This window comes from Notothenia rossii (assembly GCF_949606895.1).
Source record: "Notothenia rossii genome assembly, chromosome: 5".
Lineage (NCBI taxonomy): Eukaryota > Metazoa > Chordata > Actinopteri > Perciformes > Nototheniidae > Notothenia > Notothenia rossii.
This window is the reverse complement of record NC_136903.1, coordinates 52,070,634-52,088,061: the sequence shown is the minus strand read 5'-3', so window position 1 is coordinate 52,088,061 and position 17,428 is coordinate 52,070,634. Positions and strand designations below refer to the sequence as shown.

Here is a 17,428-nt window from a genome sequence, read left to right as displayed (position 1 = left end):
CTGTGTGCACGAGTCTTCCTGCCTGTCGGCTCTGCTCATGGATGTATAATAAGGCTCTGCTGCTCCGAGATGATGGTCTAGCTTCAGCAGCTACATTACCTACGGGTGCGTTCGTTAATATTAACTGTGCATCCGGAGTCACTGTGGCACAGACTGGACCGCTGGTGAACAGCTGTTAGAACGGGCCGTTCAGGTGTTCAGAGCAGAGCTCCCTGTCGGAGCGGCAGAGCGTGATGTGAACTGAAAAGTTTTTCTGTGGCAATATTATTTAAGGAATCGTTGAGCTAGCTAGCTAGCATACATTGTCACTATCTGCTAACGTTAGCTTTAGCCTTCTATTTCTAATAGTTTTTTTCATAGGCTATAAACAGAGGTGGTATAAGTATATATATTGTACTTGAGTAAAAGTAGAAGTACTCAGATCTTGTACTTGAGTAAAAGTAATAGTCCCAGAGTGTAGGAATACTCTGTTACAGTAAAAGTCCTGCATTCAAAATGTTCCTCAAGTAAAAGTAGAAAAGTATTATCATCAAAATATAGTGAAAGTAGCGACACTAAAAGTAGTCATTGTGCAGATTGGTCCATTTCAGAACAATAGATATGATATGTTTTTATAATGATTGATCATGAAAGTGTTCTCAAAGCTGCTAAAGGTGCAGCTAGTTTGAATGACTTTGTATACTGCAGGGTAGCTTGTGGATTTACTCCAGGTGGAACTAAAGTCTGATTTAACACTTGATTATATTTCACTTAATTAATCCAGATCTGTGAAGTAACTAAAGGTATTAAATACATGTAGTGGAGTCAAAGTACACCATGTACCTCTGAACTGTAGTGGAGTAGAAGAACAAAGTAGCAAAACATTGAAATACTTAAATAAAGTACAAGTATCTCAAAATTGTGCCCAAGTATAGTACTTGTTGAGTTTATGAACTTAGTTACTTTACACCATGTGGCTATAAAGATAAAAAGACTTAAGCCTTGCACAGAGGCCTGAAAATACATTTTCAAAATGCTCAACAGTGCTGCCAAAATTATAAACTGACTGCTCCACAATTTGAAATAAATGCTTTTATATATTTCTATTATGTGACTCTTTGGCGTTTCTGTTATTATTAACACTGCTGCTTTAGTTGTTCTGACTGCTAAAATCCTCTGTCATTCCGTGGGGTGGGGGAGCCGGGGGCTCGGATCCTTGTCACCTTTTTCATACCTGATGAGTTTGCATCCCTGTATGTTAAAAAGCCTCAGTCACCTTAATTCATGTAATAAAAACATCTCAGGTCAGTAACACTCAAAGCTAAATGTGCAATACCATGTTCAGCTATGTTACTATTTATAATGTTATTGTTGTTACATCAGAAGATGTACATATTGAAATGATTTCTTAACTTACAGTAGGCTATTTTTTACAATGTGTGTTGGAAGGATTTATTCAATTACAATGAATATTGTCATTGTTGAAGGCTTTTAGAGAAGGGTGAACTATAAGCCTGAATTACATAACATTTTATACCTAAAAACATAAAAGCCACAATAAATAAGTCACAATTATTGTAGTTATTTTTACCTCCCGTATTGCTTTCAACCCACCAGCTTTTATGGTGTTGTTACGTCACTAACTGTAAGCTTGTCACATACAGTCTATGGTCACTCAGAGTAACCTACTGTTAATTTAGCTGCTGGAGAAGAAAGATCAGGGGGGGAGGGGGGGAGAGAGCTGTGGTTGATGGGCCATTAGTTGTGTAAATACACAGCTGAGAGCTGCCGTTTCATTCAGACTGTTTAAAAAACGGTAACAACGGACTATTTTTCTTAGCGGATGCATGTGAATTTAAATCAATACATACAACTATTTTTTAAATCAATAAAAACATTTTCTAAATCCATAAAAGCATTTCAATTAATATTGGGAGTCATGTCGTTACTTTGTTGAGAATGTGGCCATGTAATAAGCGGGATAATTTGCAGCGACTTGTTCTTTATGGGGAAAATAACACCCTTCATCCAGATGAGGATCCCTCCGCTACACTTTGGGATCCTGATCGACCGACGAAACTCCATTAAAATATACATATTTTTGGTGAATTACTGAGTTTAGGCACGTTAATAACGTTTTAATGAAGTTGAATACAGTATATTCATATGTGTCAGTGATTTCATGTCAATTCGGCGAACATAAACATAAATGATCGTGGTGAAGATGATGATTAAATTAGGGTTAAAAATCGAGAGCCGGGCTGCATTTCCTCCCGTTCGTTTTTTTCGAATAACAACATTATTTTGTTAAATAACAACATGTTGATGTTTTGTAAATGATTACATGTCTCTTATTTAGCACAGAGTATGATATCCGTGACATATGGATCTTAACAAAGTTCCGCTGTACATCCAGCGTACTGTATCTGACTTTATTTCACATGAGCTCCAGTGTGGAACCCCACTGCACCCCTTGGTGGATCAATGATCCATTGCAGCTGGCTTCATTATAATTACATTTATCTATCACGGGGGCGGTCTCAAGTCAAGCTGGTGGTTTTCCCTTGAGCGAGGGCAGATCACGTACCAATCACGGCCCTCGCGTTTCAAACTGTCCGAAATGAATCGCTCCATCTGTACTTTTGTTTGTTCTACTGAACGATTTTCTGGCAGGGGGGGGCGCCAGCTAAAATCTCGCCTAGGGCAGCAAATTGGTTAGAACCGGCCCTGATGGTGTAGGAAACGGGCTCCGTGTTACAAGACGGGTCGGGGGTTTGGCGGTACCACTGCAGACTCCACACACACCCACCCACCCCCACACACCCCCACCCCCACCCCCCCCCCCACACACACACACACACACACACACACACACACACACACACACACACACACACACACACACACACACACACACACAGTAAGTAGCATGGGTACACTGGAGTTGCAGTTGAAAATGTATCCGTCGTGACTCAGTCAGAAATCATGTTCCCAGACGAGCTGATGTATTGAAGTTTTGTAGCCAAAGGCTACGAGTTAGGAAGGTTAGAAAATAACGAGGAGGCTTGTTTTTCCAAACCAAGAAGGCAAACTCATATTCTGCCACTTTAGGACTGCATGACATATCACTTCAGCAAGTTCAGCATCAACATGTTTGCTTTCAATTATATCCATATCACCATAGTATATGAAGTGCAACATTGTTCTTAATGTTGCTTACAAAGTGGACAAGATTGATTCATTACGTTTTATAATTTACAAAATATAGGGTAAAACTATTCTTCTTCTTATTGCATAACATGTATATTTTAGGCACACAGCTGCACTCCTTACATTTTCAAAATTAAAGCCCCATGGCAACTAAAAATCATAATATTAAAAATAATTTTATCATAAACGTGCGACGACAAGTCAACTAATCGCCAGAACTGTCGACTATTGGTGGAATAGAAACATCTTTAGCCGCGGGCAGCTCCTCAACGGAAAAAGCTATTTTTGGACCCAATTACCACACTTCACTTCATTGGGACATTGTAAGACAAATAAATGAATTTGATAATATTACAGATTTTCGGAGTATGAACATTGTGGGAAATATTGAGGAAAAAGTATACAACTCAACAAAATATATAAATAATATGGTAATATAAAGTGAGATCTTAAGTTACCTTGTGCAGGTTCCCTTTGGAGTCTCCCAGGAAGGCGATGGTATGTCCCGCCCTAACGCTGACAGCCACAGCAGTGAGACGGGCGGACGGACTGTCCAATATGGTCTCTGCCTCCACGGCCGTCCTGCTGGCCATCGGGCTGGGGGTGTGGTCCGAGCCGCAGGGGTACGCTTCCAGAGTGTTCTGATAGAGGAACACAGGTTAAATAACAAAAGAATATATAAAATGCATCCTATACATATATATGAAATGTAAACAAACTATGACTTGATTGTGGGGAGAAGCCCCTTTCAAGTCATTTGTTTTCAAATGTTCAGCATGAAAGTCAGTTGCCAAAAATAAAACAGCAGTGTTTTCACTGTGGTTATTAAACCCCTGCCGAATGTATTGTGGCGGGGTTAGGGTTTGACTTGTACTCTCTCCTTTAAAGCTTACAGACAATTTGTTTTTGCTTCCACAGTCTGGCAGGGGGGAGTCTTCGCTCTGGCTGCAGGCCGTGTTGTTTTTTGTTCCGGGCAAGTAGAGACAATAAACTTGAGAACTGAGTCTGTTGAAGGCTGCTTGTTTTGATGGATTGCATGAAGATGGCTGGTGTGTTGCTATGAATGGATCTTAGGTAACAGAGACTATTGATATGCAGCAGGAAACTGTTCAACATCAAACTGTTGTAATTAACAAAATGTCCACATGTTAGTGCATATTGATAACGTTTATAGAGCCGTTTAGTCTATATTATGGGAACCGAACCATTAGGAGAGAACACACAAGGGTGACTGCATGCTAAGAATAGCCTAAATTACATTTTGACTTCTAAAATAGCTATGAAGTCCGGTCTGGGAACAGGGCCGCTTAGCGTGTCACTGCCGGGCCAATGAGAGGCTGTGATTACACTGTACTGCAGTGGTTCCCAAAGTGGGGGGCGCAGAGGTATGACAGGTGGGGCGCGAGAGACCAGGAGGAAAAGTTGGTTATTAAAAAGAAAAAGATTACAAATAAATAAAAATGAAAAATAAAAAAAATAAAATAAAAAGGACTCTCTCAGTGTTATGTCAGTGGGTCTCAAACGTTTTGGTCACCATTACTGTCAACAATTATTTCCGAGGCACACGTTTATATGATCATTATAGTTATAAAAAAATAAAAGAATAAATGAAAAACAGGTATGAAATACTATATGACAGTAAAACAAGAATAAAGTTTAAAAGGGTGATTTGTAAAATATCCATAAAGAAAAAGTAAATCTGTTTCATATAGGTGTTGAGAGATGTATCCATAGATCTCTTCATTTTGCTCTCAAAGTGCACCAGATTGATGCTTTTAGCTTCAATATTTAAAAAAAAATCTTCCCGGAGGAGCTTGCCCCCAGACCCCCGTATGTGAGGTCCACACACCACCTATAAAAATAGCACTTTACCCCTGCTTACACCTATATGCCGTGAGCTGATTATCGAGCCTTCATTGTAACAGTACACTGTGTATGTGTGTGTGGGGATTATTGCAGTAGAAAATTCCACTTTAGCGACCGGTACATTAATGGGAAACCCCAATGTTTGAGCACGCTCTATGAAAAGTCAAGCTACCCCACAGCACCCCCAAAATAAATCTCTGGCGCCGCCACTGAGCCTGACTTTTTTTTTCTCCAAAGGGGGCGCCTGACAGAAAAAGTTTGAGAACCACTGCTGTACTGAGTGACACACGCAGGCTGCAACCATATGGACATCCAGCACATACACTGAAGGCAGTAATAACCGGGAGGGAGTCAGATAACAAAACAAGGTTCCTAGAGTTGCATTTAGGCCACTAATATTTATTTTGATTCCTGAATCCTGACCACCAATAACAAAGCATGTTCCATACGGCTCAGCGTTTGCGTGAGAGTCTGTCCTCGGTGCAGATGGGCTGTCCTGGCAAACCCTGAACAGGGATGAAGCTGCTTTGCTGTTTGTGTGCAAGGATCCAATTGAGCTTTCAAATCTTAATGACACTGTAAATCTCTCTGCAGATCCAAGTATTTCATAACAGTCTCCCTCTTTGTTTTGATTCCCTTTTTTACTTTCAAAAGCATATCATTCCTATCCACTTCCTTGCTCCCATTTTCATATTCTTTCCCTTTTGCTTCTGATTTCCTGCTCTGCTGTTCATCTGTATCCCTTAATTAATGTGTTTTTCTCTTTCTCCTTCAGAGCCTTGTCTCTTCCCGCTGTGTCTTTATCCGTCCTTGTCAGACCTTGTTAAACATTACTCTCAAATCCACCCAACTAAGTATGGCTAATGCCGCCGATCGATGGCTCCCTGTCCAGCAATCCTATTAAATGACACTACCTTCTCCCCTACAGCCAATCAGTTTGCGGCTGCACAGGTTGAGGGGTCAGTGCTGCTATGTGTCCTAAACACAGGAGGATGTGCTAACCCAATGTGCATTCAAATGCAGTTTACATGCAGAATTCACGAGTACATGGATTCCCAGAGTTCCTCTAATCACAGGGTCAATCTAATTAGGTCCCTCCTCCACAGCATTACAACTGGCTGTTACAAAAAGTCAGATAAAAGTCATCCTCTCTGATAGAAATGATACTTTGCTGGAATTGGACAGATGAAAGGCACAATATTTTGTTGGTATAGTAATCAAAGGGGGAAAAACACTAAAGTATCTAATAATAAAGTATCTTCAAAACATAAATATCTCAAAAACCTAATAGGCTAGTTGCACAAGATGGCGTCTATCAACTTCCGGCGGCTAGGTGTGAGCCCGAGTACTTCCGGTCTTTGCCATCACTCACTGTACGGATGCTCAGTCATTGGTACACATTTATTTATAAAGCTATGTTGGGCAAACTCCCGTATTACATCTGTTCACTGATAAAGCAGAGAGTTGCAAGCAGCTATTGTCTGAGATCGCATGATGTAGTCTTGTTAGATGTGCCAAGAGTAAGGACTGTCTTAGGTAAGACAGCTTTTATGTGCGCAGCTGCACTTGCTTGGAACAGTCTATAGCTAAAATTGAAATTGAGCAATTTTATTTCTCTGAATGTTTTTAAAGCACGTCTAAGTGAAATGCTTTCTTAAACTATGGGTATTTGTAAATGTTGATAAGTATGTAAATATGTTGTATGATATCCTCTATTGTTTGTTTTTATGTTGTTTTATGTTTCATGCGGAACTTAAATTGCTGCAGGTCTCCCTTGTAAAAGAGATCTATGATCTCAAGGGAACAATCTGAATAAATAAAGGTTTGAAATCAAATGAAACATTAGTGTACCACACAGAGGTCGCGTTTACCGAATATATTCCGTCTATGACGGATTTTTTTTAACAATGACGGAAAAATCTGAAAGCAGTCCGTCATTTTGACGGATTAGAACAAACACAGAACAGCGCCAATGTTTCCCCGCAGCAGGGCTGCGATGTTATGCCGTTTCCAGACCTAACTTTGCCGTACAAATCATTGAAATGTCTGGGAGTGTTTGCTTTACGCTGTTGCGTGCTCCCGCGAGGTCAGTAGGGCCTGGCTCATTTCGTGGCATCTGCAGGCAGTGGCAAGTACTTCCGGCATCTGCCACAGAGGCCGCTACTCCGTGGTATCTGTGGCAAGTATATGCCACAGATGTGGTATCTGTGGCAAGTATATGCCACAGATGCCACAACTTGCCGTGGCAAGTATATGCCACAACTTATATATGCCACAACTTGCCGTGGCAAGTATATGCCACAACTTGCCGTGGCAAGTAAATGCCACAAGTTAAGAGTTAAGAGAAGGTTTACGGTAGCTGCCACTCGCCTTCCGTGGCAAATGCTGATATTTAAACCCGTATTTATCGCGTAAAATGTTGCTGTTTTGGCATGACTTTATCGGACTGATCTGTACACAAGACTGATGATCTGTTACTGATGGTCCGATCTCTATTTTTCGAAAAGATTAAACATTATATGTTCTATAGATTTTACTTGGAGAACGTGGTTTGTTAAAATAAATAAACGTGCTATTTTTATGATAATACTCAAGATATATTATTATAAAACATCATCCTTAAAATTCTTTTTTTAAATGTATTTTTAAATGTTCTAAATTTGAAAAAACTAGATAAAAATAAACTAAAGTTAAAATCTTTTTTTTCATGCCCCAAGAGCAATAAAAACACCTGGTATCCTCACCGAGTCTGGTGTGCATCCAGACTCGGTGAGGATACTATCGATACTGACTCAGCAATCACTGTAAGTTATATTCTTGTTTAAATAGACTTCTCTGTTTCATTTATTCTACTCTGTATAATTGTTCTGTAGTTATTGTAGCTAAAACGGCGATTTCTGAGAGATTTTAAAATCTCAGATCTGCTCTAGTCCAGCAGCTGTAACTCAGGTCTCAGTGAGTCACGCCCCTCAAGTGTGCATTCCAAGAGGTTGGAAGACTCTGCTGATTGCGTGAAGTGCATAACGCTTCCCAGACGAAAAACATTTTAAATAGCGCATTTCAAATCAGAATAACTGAGTGTGCATCCAGACTCGGTGAGGATACTATCGATACTGACTCAGCAATCACTGTAAGTTATATTCTTGTTTAAATAGACTTCTCTGTTTCATTTATTCTACTCTGTATAATTGTTCTGTAGTTATTGTAGCTAAAACGGCGATTTCTGAGAGATTTTAAAATCTCAGATCTGCTCTAGTCCAGCAGCTGTAACTCAGGTCTCAGTGAGTCACGCCCCTCAAGTGTGCATTCCAAGAGGTTGGAAGACTCTGCTGATTGCGTGAAGTGCATAACGCTTCCCAGACGAAAAACATTTTAAATAGCGCATTTCAAATCAGAATAACTGAGTGTGCATCCAGACTCGGTGAGGATACTATCGATACTGACTCAGCAATCACTGTAAGTTATATTCTTGTTTAAATAGACTTCTCTGTTTCATTTATTCTACTCTGTATAATTGTTCTGTAGTTATTGTAGCTAAAACGGCGATTTCTGAGAGATTTTAAAATCTCAGATCTGCTCTAGTCCAGCAGCTGTAACTCAGGTCTCAGTGAGTCACGCCCCTCAAGTGTGCATTCCAAGAGGTTGGAAGACTCTGCTGATTGCGTGAAGTGCATAACGCTTCCCAGACGAAAAACATTTTAAATAGCGCATTTCAAATCAGAATAACTGAGTGTGCATCCAGACTCGGTGAGGATACTATCGATACTGACTCAGCAATCACTGTAAGTTATATTCTTGTTTAAATAGACTTCTCTGTTTCATTTATTCTACTCTGTATAATTGTTCTGTAGTTATTGTAGCTAAAACGGCGATTTCTGAGAGATTTTAAAATCTCAGATCTGCTCTAGTCCAGCAGCTGTAACTCAGGTCTCAGTGAGTCACGCCCCTCAAGTGTGCATTCCAAGAGGTTGGAAGACTCTGCTGATTGCGTGAAGTGCATAACGCTTCCCAGACGAAAAACATTTTAAATAGCGCATTTCAAATCAGAATAACTGAGTGTGCATCCAGACTCGGTGAGGATACTATCGATACTGACTCAGCAATCACTGTAAGTTATATTCTTGTTTAAATAGACTTCTCTGTTTCATTTATTCTACTCTGTATAATTGTTCTGTAGTTATTGTAGCTAAAACGGCGATTTCTGAGAGATTTTAAAATCTCAGATCTGCTCTAGTCCAGCAGCTGTAACTCAGGTCTCAGTGAGTCACGCCCCTCAAGTGTGCATTCCAAGAGGTTGGAAGACTCTGCTGATTGCGTGAAGTGCATAACGCTTCCCAGACGAAAAACATTTTAAATAGCGCATTTCAAATCAGAATAACTGAGTGTGCATCCAGACTCGGTGAGGATACTATCGATACTGACTCAGCAATCACTGTAAGTTATATTCTTGTTTAAATAGACTTCTCTGTTTCATTTATTCTACTCTGTATAATTGTTCTGTAGTTATTGTAGCTAAAACGGCGATTTCTGAGAGATTTTAAAATCTCAGATCTGCTCTAGTCCAGCAGCTGTAACTCAGGTCTCAGTGAGTCACGCCCCTCAAGTGTGCATTCCAAGAGGTTGGAAGACTCTGCTGATTGCGTGAAGTGCATAACGCTTCCCAGACGAAAAACATTTTAAATAGCGCATTTCAAATCAGAATAACTGAGTGTGCATCCAGACTCGGTGAGGATACTATCGATACTGACTCAGCAATCACTGTAAGTTATATTCTTGTTTAAATAGACTTCTCTGTTTCATTTATTCTACTCTGTATAATTGTTCTGTAGTTATTGTAGCTAAAACGGCGATTTCTGAGAGATTTTAAAATCTCAGATCTGCTCTAGTCCAGCAGCTGTAACTCAGGTCTCAGTGAGTCACGCCCCTCAAGTGTGCATTCCAAGAGGTTGGAAGACTCTGCTGTCGCCCATCAGCAGAAAATAGTTAACTAATTACAGCGGCGTGCCCCCAAAGCTGTGAGAACTGAGCAATCAGGTATCCATCTTAGGTTGCGTTTTCCTGGAGCGTCAGCTTCAGCGTCAGCCAGACGAAGACTGACAAAGACATTAAGAGTCCTGTGGGAGTCACGTGGGAGGCAAAGAGGAGGCAAATCCTACTCTGCTTGCGCCAACTATCGCTGGTGTTATTTAGTTTTATTCAATTCTCTTGGGTTCTCTAGCCCCTCATGCTATAATCATGTGTATTTTCTGCATTCCTGTTCATGTGTCTTCTCGCAATTATCACTGGCCCCGTGTTTCTCCTAATCGATTTCACAGGCCTGCTCTCGTCTATCCCACATGCTCCACTGAGATCCAACATCTCGTTTCAGGGGGCCTGTGGAACTGCCAGTCAGCTGTCCCTAAGGCTGACTTCATCTCTGGCTACGCTTCCCTGCAGTCTCTGGATTTCCTTGCTCTCACGGAGACCTGGATCACTCCATCCAACACATCCATCCCAGCAGCTCTCTCCACAGCATATTCCTTCTCCCATACACCCAGACCCTCTGGCAGAGGAGGTGGCACTGGTCTCCTGCTCTCTCCCAAATGGAGCTTTTCCCTCTTCAAGCTACCTAATTTCACTCCTTCTACCTTTGAATTCCATGCCGTCACAGTAACCCATCCTATACAATTAACCATTGTTGTTCTCTACCGTCCACCAGGCGCCTTGGGGGACTTCTTGGAGGAGTTAGATAATCTCCTCTCACACATCCCTGAAACTGGCCCTCCCGCTGTACTTCTCGGAGATTTCAACCTCCAGACAGGGAAGATATCTGAACTAACATCTCTGTTAACCACCTTTGCTTTCTCACTGTCTCCATCCCCACCAACTCATAAAGCTGGCAATGTCCTTGATCTCATATTCTCAAGGAACTGCTCTACTTCTAACCTCTCTGTAAACCCGCTCCACACATCCGATCACTTCTTCATTTCATTCTCTCTACCCCTTTCCAAACATAACAACCTCATCTCTTCTAACTCTGCTCCTGTCCGCCGTAACCTCCGTTCCCTCTCCCCCTCTACCTTTGCCTCATCGGTGCTCTCAGCCCTCCCTTCCTCTGACTCGTTCCAACTCCTGCCTCCAAACGCTGCTGCAAAAACTCTCCTCTCTACTCTCTCATCCTCTCTGGACTCTCTCTGTCCTCTCACATCGCGGCCGGCTCGTCAGTCCCCTCCTGCTCCCTGGCTAAATGACGCACTGCGTGCTAATAGAACCATCCTTCGGGCAGCAGAGCGGAAATGGTGGAAATCCAAACACCATGACGACCTCCTAACCTATCAGGCTCTCCTCTCCTCTTTCTCTGCTTCCATCTCTCAGGCAAAAAGCACTTTCTTTCAAGATAAGATCCAATCTTCCTATTCCAATCCCAAAAAACTATTTTCTATCTTCTCCACCCTCTTGGACCCTCCCAAAGCAACTCCCCCCTCCTCCCTTCTGTCAAGCGACTTTGTTAACCACTTTGAAAAAAAGGTTGATGATATTCGCTCTTCCTTTTCTGACTCACCTTTACTCACCGCTGGGTCACCAGACCCTCCCTTCACCCACACACTGACCTCCTTCTCCCCTCTCTCTCCAAGTGAGGTTCTTACCCTCGTTACCTCTGCCCGTCCTACCACCTGTTCTCTGGACCCTATCCCCTCAAACCTCCTTCAGACTATCGCTCCTGATATTCTACCATTTCTCACCCATTTCATCAACACTTCTCTAACTTCTGGTCACTTTCCAAACAGTCTCAAGGAGGCAAGAGTAAACCCTCTCCTTAAGAAACCCACTCTCAATCCGTCTGATGTTATTAACTACAGGCCCGTCTCTCTCCTCCCGTTCCTGTCTAAAACACTTGAACGCGCTGTCTTTAAACAACTCTCCTGTTATCTCCATCAGAACAACCTTCTGGATCCGCACCAGTCTGGTTTCAAGGCAGGTCACTCAACAGAAACTGCTCTCCTTGCTGTCTCTGATGAACTGCACACTGCTAAAGCAGCCTCCCTCTCCTCTGTCATCATCCTTCTGGACCTGTCTGCTGCATTCGACACAGTGAACCATCGGATCCTCCTTCGCACTCTCCAAGAACTTGGAGTTTCAGGCACTGCACTTTCCCTCCTCACCTCATACCTCAACGACCGCACCTACAGGGTTACTTGGAGAGGGTCCGAGTCCGACCCTTGTCAATTAACTACAGGGGTCCCTCAGGGCTCGGTTCTTGGTCCCCTCCTCTTCTCCCTGTACACAAACTCGCTCGGGTCTGTCATTAGCCCGCATGGTTTTTCATACCACTGCTACGCTGACGACACCCAACTAATTCTGTCCTTTCCCCGCTCAGAGACCCAGGTCGTCGCACGCATCTCTGCTTGCCTAGCAGACATCTCTCGGTGGATGTCTGCTCATCACCTCAAGCTCAACCTTGACAAGACTGAACTGCTCTTCCTTCCGGGAAAAGATTGTCCCACTCTTGACCTAACAATCAACATCGGCACCTCTGTTGTTTCCCCGACTCAGACTGCAAGGAATCTGGGTGTGGTCCTAGATAACAAATTGTCCTTCACTGCAAACATCGCTGCTACAACCCGCTGCTGCAGATACACGCTTTACAACATCAGGAGGATACGTCCCCAGCTGACCCAGACATCAGCGCAGATTCTGGTCCAGGCTCTCGTCATCTCACGCCTAGACTACTGCAACTCCCTCCTGGCTGGTCTACCTGCATGTGCCATCCGACCTCTGCAGCTCATCCAGAATGCAGCGGCTCGTCTGGTCTTCAACCTTCCCAAATTCTCCCACACCACACCGCTCCTCCGCTCCCTTCACTGGCTTCCAGTAACTGCTAGAATCCACTTCAAGACACTGGTACTTGCGTACCATGCTGTGAATGGATCTGGCCCTTCCTACATCCAGGACATGGTTAAACCGTACACCCCAGCACGTGCACTCCGCTCTGCATCAGCCAAACAGCTCGCTGCACCCGCACTGCGAGGGGGACCCAAGTTCCCGTCAGCAAAAACACGTGGGTTTGCTATCCTGGCTCCAAAATGGTGGAATGAGCTCCCCATTGAAATCAGGACAGCAGATAGCTTACACATCTTCCGACGCAAACTGAAAACTCATCTCTTTAGACTCCACTTCGAGCGATAGAATTACTAACAAAGCACTTATATACTAATAAAGGGCTGGCTTTCTAAATGCCAGTTGAGTAGCACTTGAAATGTTTGGCTCTATGAAACCTGATGTACTTATATGATTCTGTTTTCTTAAAGGTTGTATCTTCCTGGTCGAATGCACTTATTGTAAGTCGCTTTGGATAAAAGCGTCAGCTAAATGCAATGTAATGTAATGTAATGTAATGGTAAAAAAAATCCTGAGTGAGGCTTTCATAATTCATGCATGAAAGGGTTAAGAAAGACAAATATATGTTTCTATTGGTTTTAGTAAGATGGTTTATTATAGTGTATTCTTACATATTCAGTAGGCTATATTGTTTATTCTTTAGATACTCTGTAGGTAAATATCTACTAATAATGTGAATAAATTATTTCCTGTTTCTTTTTATTATTATTATTTTATGTTTCCTATCCCTTATCACTGCTGTAACGCAAAGATTTCAACATTTTAGATAAATAAAGTAAATACAACGTATCATATCAAAATCTGTTTATGTTAATTAGCAACACAATGATTTGATATTTGCATGCATGACATATAACCTTTTTACTGATGCACACAAAAAGTTTTAACAAGGGTGTAATTATATTACATTGTAACCCTCTTTCCTCAACATATTAAATCAACTTTATACGGTTAAATGAGGATTGCTTGGAGTATCATGCTTAAGAGAACATTCTTCATGTTTATTTAAGTATTTATCATTCTCATGGTGCTGCCCTAAGTCTGTAGCCAAGTCTAATAACACCATTGTACACGTTGCTGTGTGAATACAGATATTTATTTTTTAATTATTTGTCTTTACTAGTAAGAATACACCTGGTTATCGTAGCAAGCAGTGGAAACTCCCCTCAAGAAGCGACAATTGCCAAGGGCTTTCGTTGCAACGCTCACTTGCCAATATTTCTTTTTTTATTACAATATAGGCCTATGTTTAGCCTACTATCATAGATATAGCACGTTTGTTTATTTTAGCAAACCACGTAGGCTATTCCAAGTAAAATTGAATATAAATGATAATTTATTATCTTTTTGAAAAATAGAGATCGCACATCCGTCCTGTGTACAGATCAGTCATATAAAGTCATGCCTAAACAGCGACATTTTACACGATAAATACGAGTTTAAATATCAGCATTTGCCACGGAAGGCGAGTGACAGCTACTGTAAAACTTCTCTTAACTCTGGCATCTTGTGGCAACTCCCGTTCAGCATGCGCAAATGCCACGGCAAGTTGTGGCATATACTTGCCGCGGCAAGTTGTGGCATATGCTTGCCACGCAAGTTGTGGCATCTGTGGCATTTACTTGCCACGGCAAGTTGTGGCATATACTTGCCACGGCAAGTTGTGGCATCTGTGGCATATACTTGCCACAGATGCCACAGAGTAGTGGCCTCTGTGGGAGATGCCACAAATGCCAAGGCACATGCCGCGGCGATTAGTGGCAACACTCATTGTGTTCTAGTATGATAAATAAAATAACATTGTACCTTGAAAATCAATGCATTCGTTCATTTGACACGTTGGTGGTTTTAGGTAGGCTATACAGTGACCCCTGGCGGTTCTAGTGTGAAGTAAAAGTAGAAGTAGCCAACTTAAATGTTGGAATACTTCCCATCACTAATTGCTGCCCAGGCTTAGGGTCCATGTGGAGAGGTGCATCAGAAGAGTCAAAGAGAACAAACTATTTGACAAAGCCATACCACTGTCTGTGTGTGGAAGCATTGAGGAGCTCTTCAATGTGGCTTGCTTCCTGGTCAACTACCAGAACGGACCGCTGGTAAAAGCATGGGCAAGCCTGGGCAGCAATTAGTGATGGGAATTATGGCTCTTTGAAGGGAAAATAAGCGAAATAATCACCAGGATAATGATTGACTGTATTGCCAGACCTAATGTCAATAATCTTCTTTGTAAACATGACACAAGGTGGCGCCATATCCATGTCAGTGAATGTACTACTTTGAATTTACCCCCTCTGTATGTGTTAAGTAAATAAAGTTGTCTTGCCTTGAATGAAATTCACGCAACTCTTTACCAATGACTGAGCCTCCGTACAGTGAGTGATGGCGAAGACCGGAAGTACTCGGGCTCACACCCAGCCGCCGGAAGTTGATAGACGCCATCTTGCGCAACTAGCCTATTGTGTTCACTGTTTGAATGCTGCCAGGGAAGACAACTTATTTGTCTTTATTTTAAATTGTATTACTAATGTTTGCTTTTTCTTAACATGTATTATTATCTACCTTTTCTACCTGCTGTGTCACTTTTGATGTATTGCTGTAAATGTCCCCGCTGCTGGACTAATAAATGAGCTCTCATTTGTTTCTGATTTCTAACAACTGAATGAAAGGCAACACAGAAATAAGCATTCCATCCAGACTCACCTCTGGCAGGTTGGCACAGTTGGATTTGACTTCATACTCGATGTAGGCTGCCTCCAATCCCAATTCTTTACCCATCTGTGTGTAGCACAAGTCTCTGGTGGAGTTAATCCTGAGGTCCACATCTTCCAGGTTAAACATGCAGAGGGCAGAGTCCTCACTTGGTTGACTAGATGAAGCCGAACGAGTGGAGAAGACACCAAGAAGAACTTCTGATCCCGGACTGTCTGTACCGTCCTGGGTGATCCCGAGCTGGACAGCTTGCAAGAGGTTGTACATTTTCCCTGCCCTGGAACGGCATGTCAAGGGAACTTCCACGTATGAGTAATAGGCCTGGTCGTCCAAACAGACACGGGACACGTAGGTGCGGTACTCGCGTGACTGTGACTTTAGGTCCCGCCTGTAGAAGAGGAAGTACACGTGGTGACGGTGGGCAAAGGATGCTACAAAATGATGGTCGTATTCTGAGAGACGGCCAGCCACAGCCAACTTAGCGGTCTCCTCGTAAGAGAAGACTGAACCCTGGGCAAGGTTTCGCGTGGAAATGGGTGGGTGGCTGTTAGTGTAACCCCGCCCCACAAACAGTACTGGCTGCCTATCAGGATGAGAGCGAACCACCAGTCCCACAGTGCTGACGTTTGGGTGGTTAGCTGCTACGTATTGAGTATCTACTGGCCTCTCTGTAGAGAAAAGTACCAGATTCACTGAGTCCAGACTTCGTTTCTGGCAAATCCCTTGGTTGACGCTCCCACAGGTAATAAGTTCCATGGAGTACGGGTCCACCAGCAGGAGCTTGTTGTGGTTGCTGGTGAGCTTAGCCAGAGGGCAGTTGCTGTCGGTTACAGGAGGTAAGCACTCCCAGCTGTCTATGACAGGTCCCGTGTCCTCCTGAAGTTCAGGTTGCAGGAATCGATCCAACTGGAACAGGTGATCCCGGGCCCCGATGTAGACCAGACCCACAATGGGGTCTGGATGCAGGGCCAAGTGCTCGAACAGAGTGTCATTCCTGATGAAGGTGGGATAAAGACTGGAGGGGGAAGAGTCTGATGCTTCAACAACACCTCTAGGTACTGAGGTGAATGGCCAGCCGGCGGCTAGCAGCAGGAGAGTCAGCAGTGTTTGGACTTCTAACACCGAAAGACGACACCCCATCCCAGGAGGCATGGCAGCAGAGCTAAGGGACAGAAGAGAGGACAGGATGTCAAAGAGATGTCGCTGTTCACTACAAAAAGGGGTTTTCATGGATGGTTTCCACGTCATAGACCCCCAAACTAATGCTATGGATCCCAATACAATCAGACATGTTGTTGCAGAAACAGTTTCTTGTTGAATTATTATTCATTTCTGTTTCGATTATTTATATTGTGCCAGAGTCTCACTTCACGCCGCTCCACAACAGTATAGTGTTTTTTGACCTTCATGCTGTGTTCCTATAACTAGTTAGCTAATGCTGGCCACGAAACACCTCCCTGCTGGGGCCATTTTGTCAATGCCTCATTAGGCAATTAAAGAGTCATGAACTCTGAGGGACATGGTAGATAACATGCTGGACTCAACCAATCATAATCTACCGTTGTACGTGACCCGTTTAAGGTTCATTGGTAAGCAGGCAGGAAATACCAGACTAGTACGGTTTAATTGGCAGTACAAAAGACATCATTCGTCATTACAGCTATGCGTGGTTAAGGTCCCTGTGAGCTTAGAAGTCAACAACATACAGTCAAGCTAGGCAAGGCAATAGTGGGTGGATTACACCAGACGTTATCAGGTGAATAACATCTGGCATTTAGCAAGAAAA

At 42.8% G+C, this 17,428-nt stretch overlaps 1 protein-coding gene across 4 annotated transcripts in view; it reads right to left on the bottom strand.

Annotated features, from left to right (window-relative positions):
- plxnb1b (plexin b1b) overlaps positions 1-17,428 on the bottom strand; it is a 164,398-nt gene that overhangs the window by 65,761 nt on the left and 81,209 nt on the right. For all 4 annotated transcript variants that reach the window (XM_079681199.1, XM_079681198.1, XM_079681201.1 and 1 more), the window contains 2 exons: positions 15,634-16,804; positions 3,648-3,830 (listed from right to left, as the gene is read on the bottom strand). In XM_079681199.1, coding sequence (XP_079537325.1) covers positions 3,648-3,830; positions 15,634-16,794 — 1,344 coding nt within the window. In that variant the 5' untranslated portion in view covers positions 16,795-16,804. The remainder of the gene's footprint in view (positions 1-3,647; positions 3,831-15,633; positions 16,805-17,428) is intronic.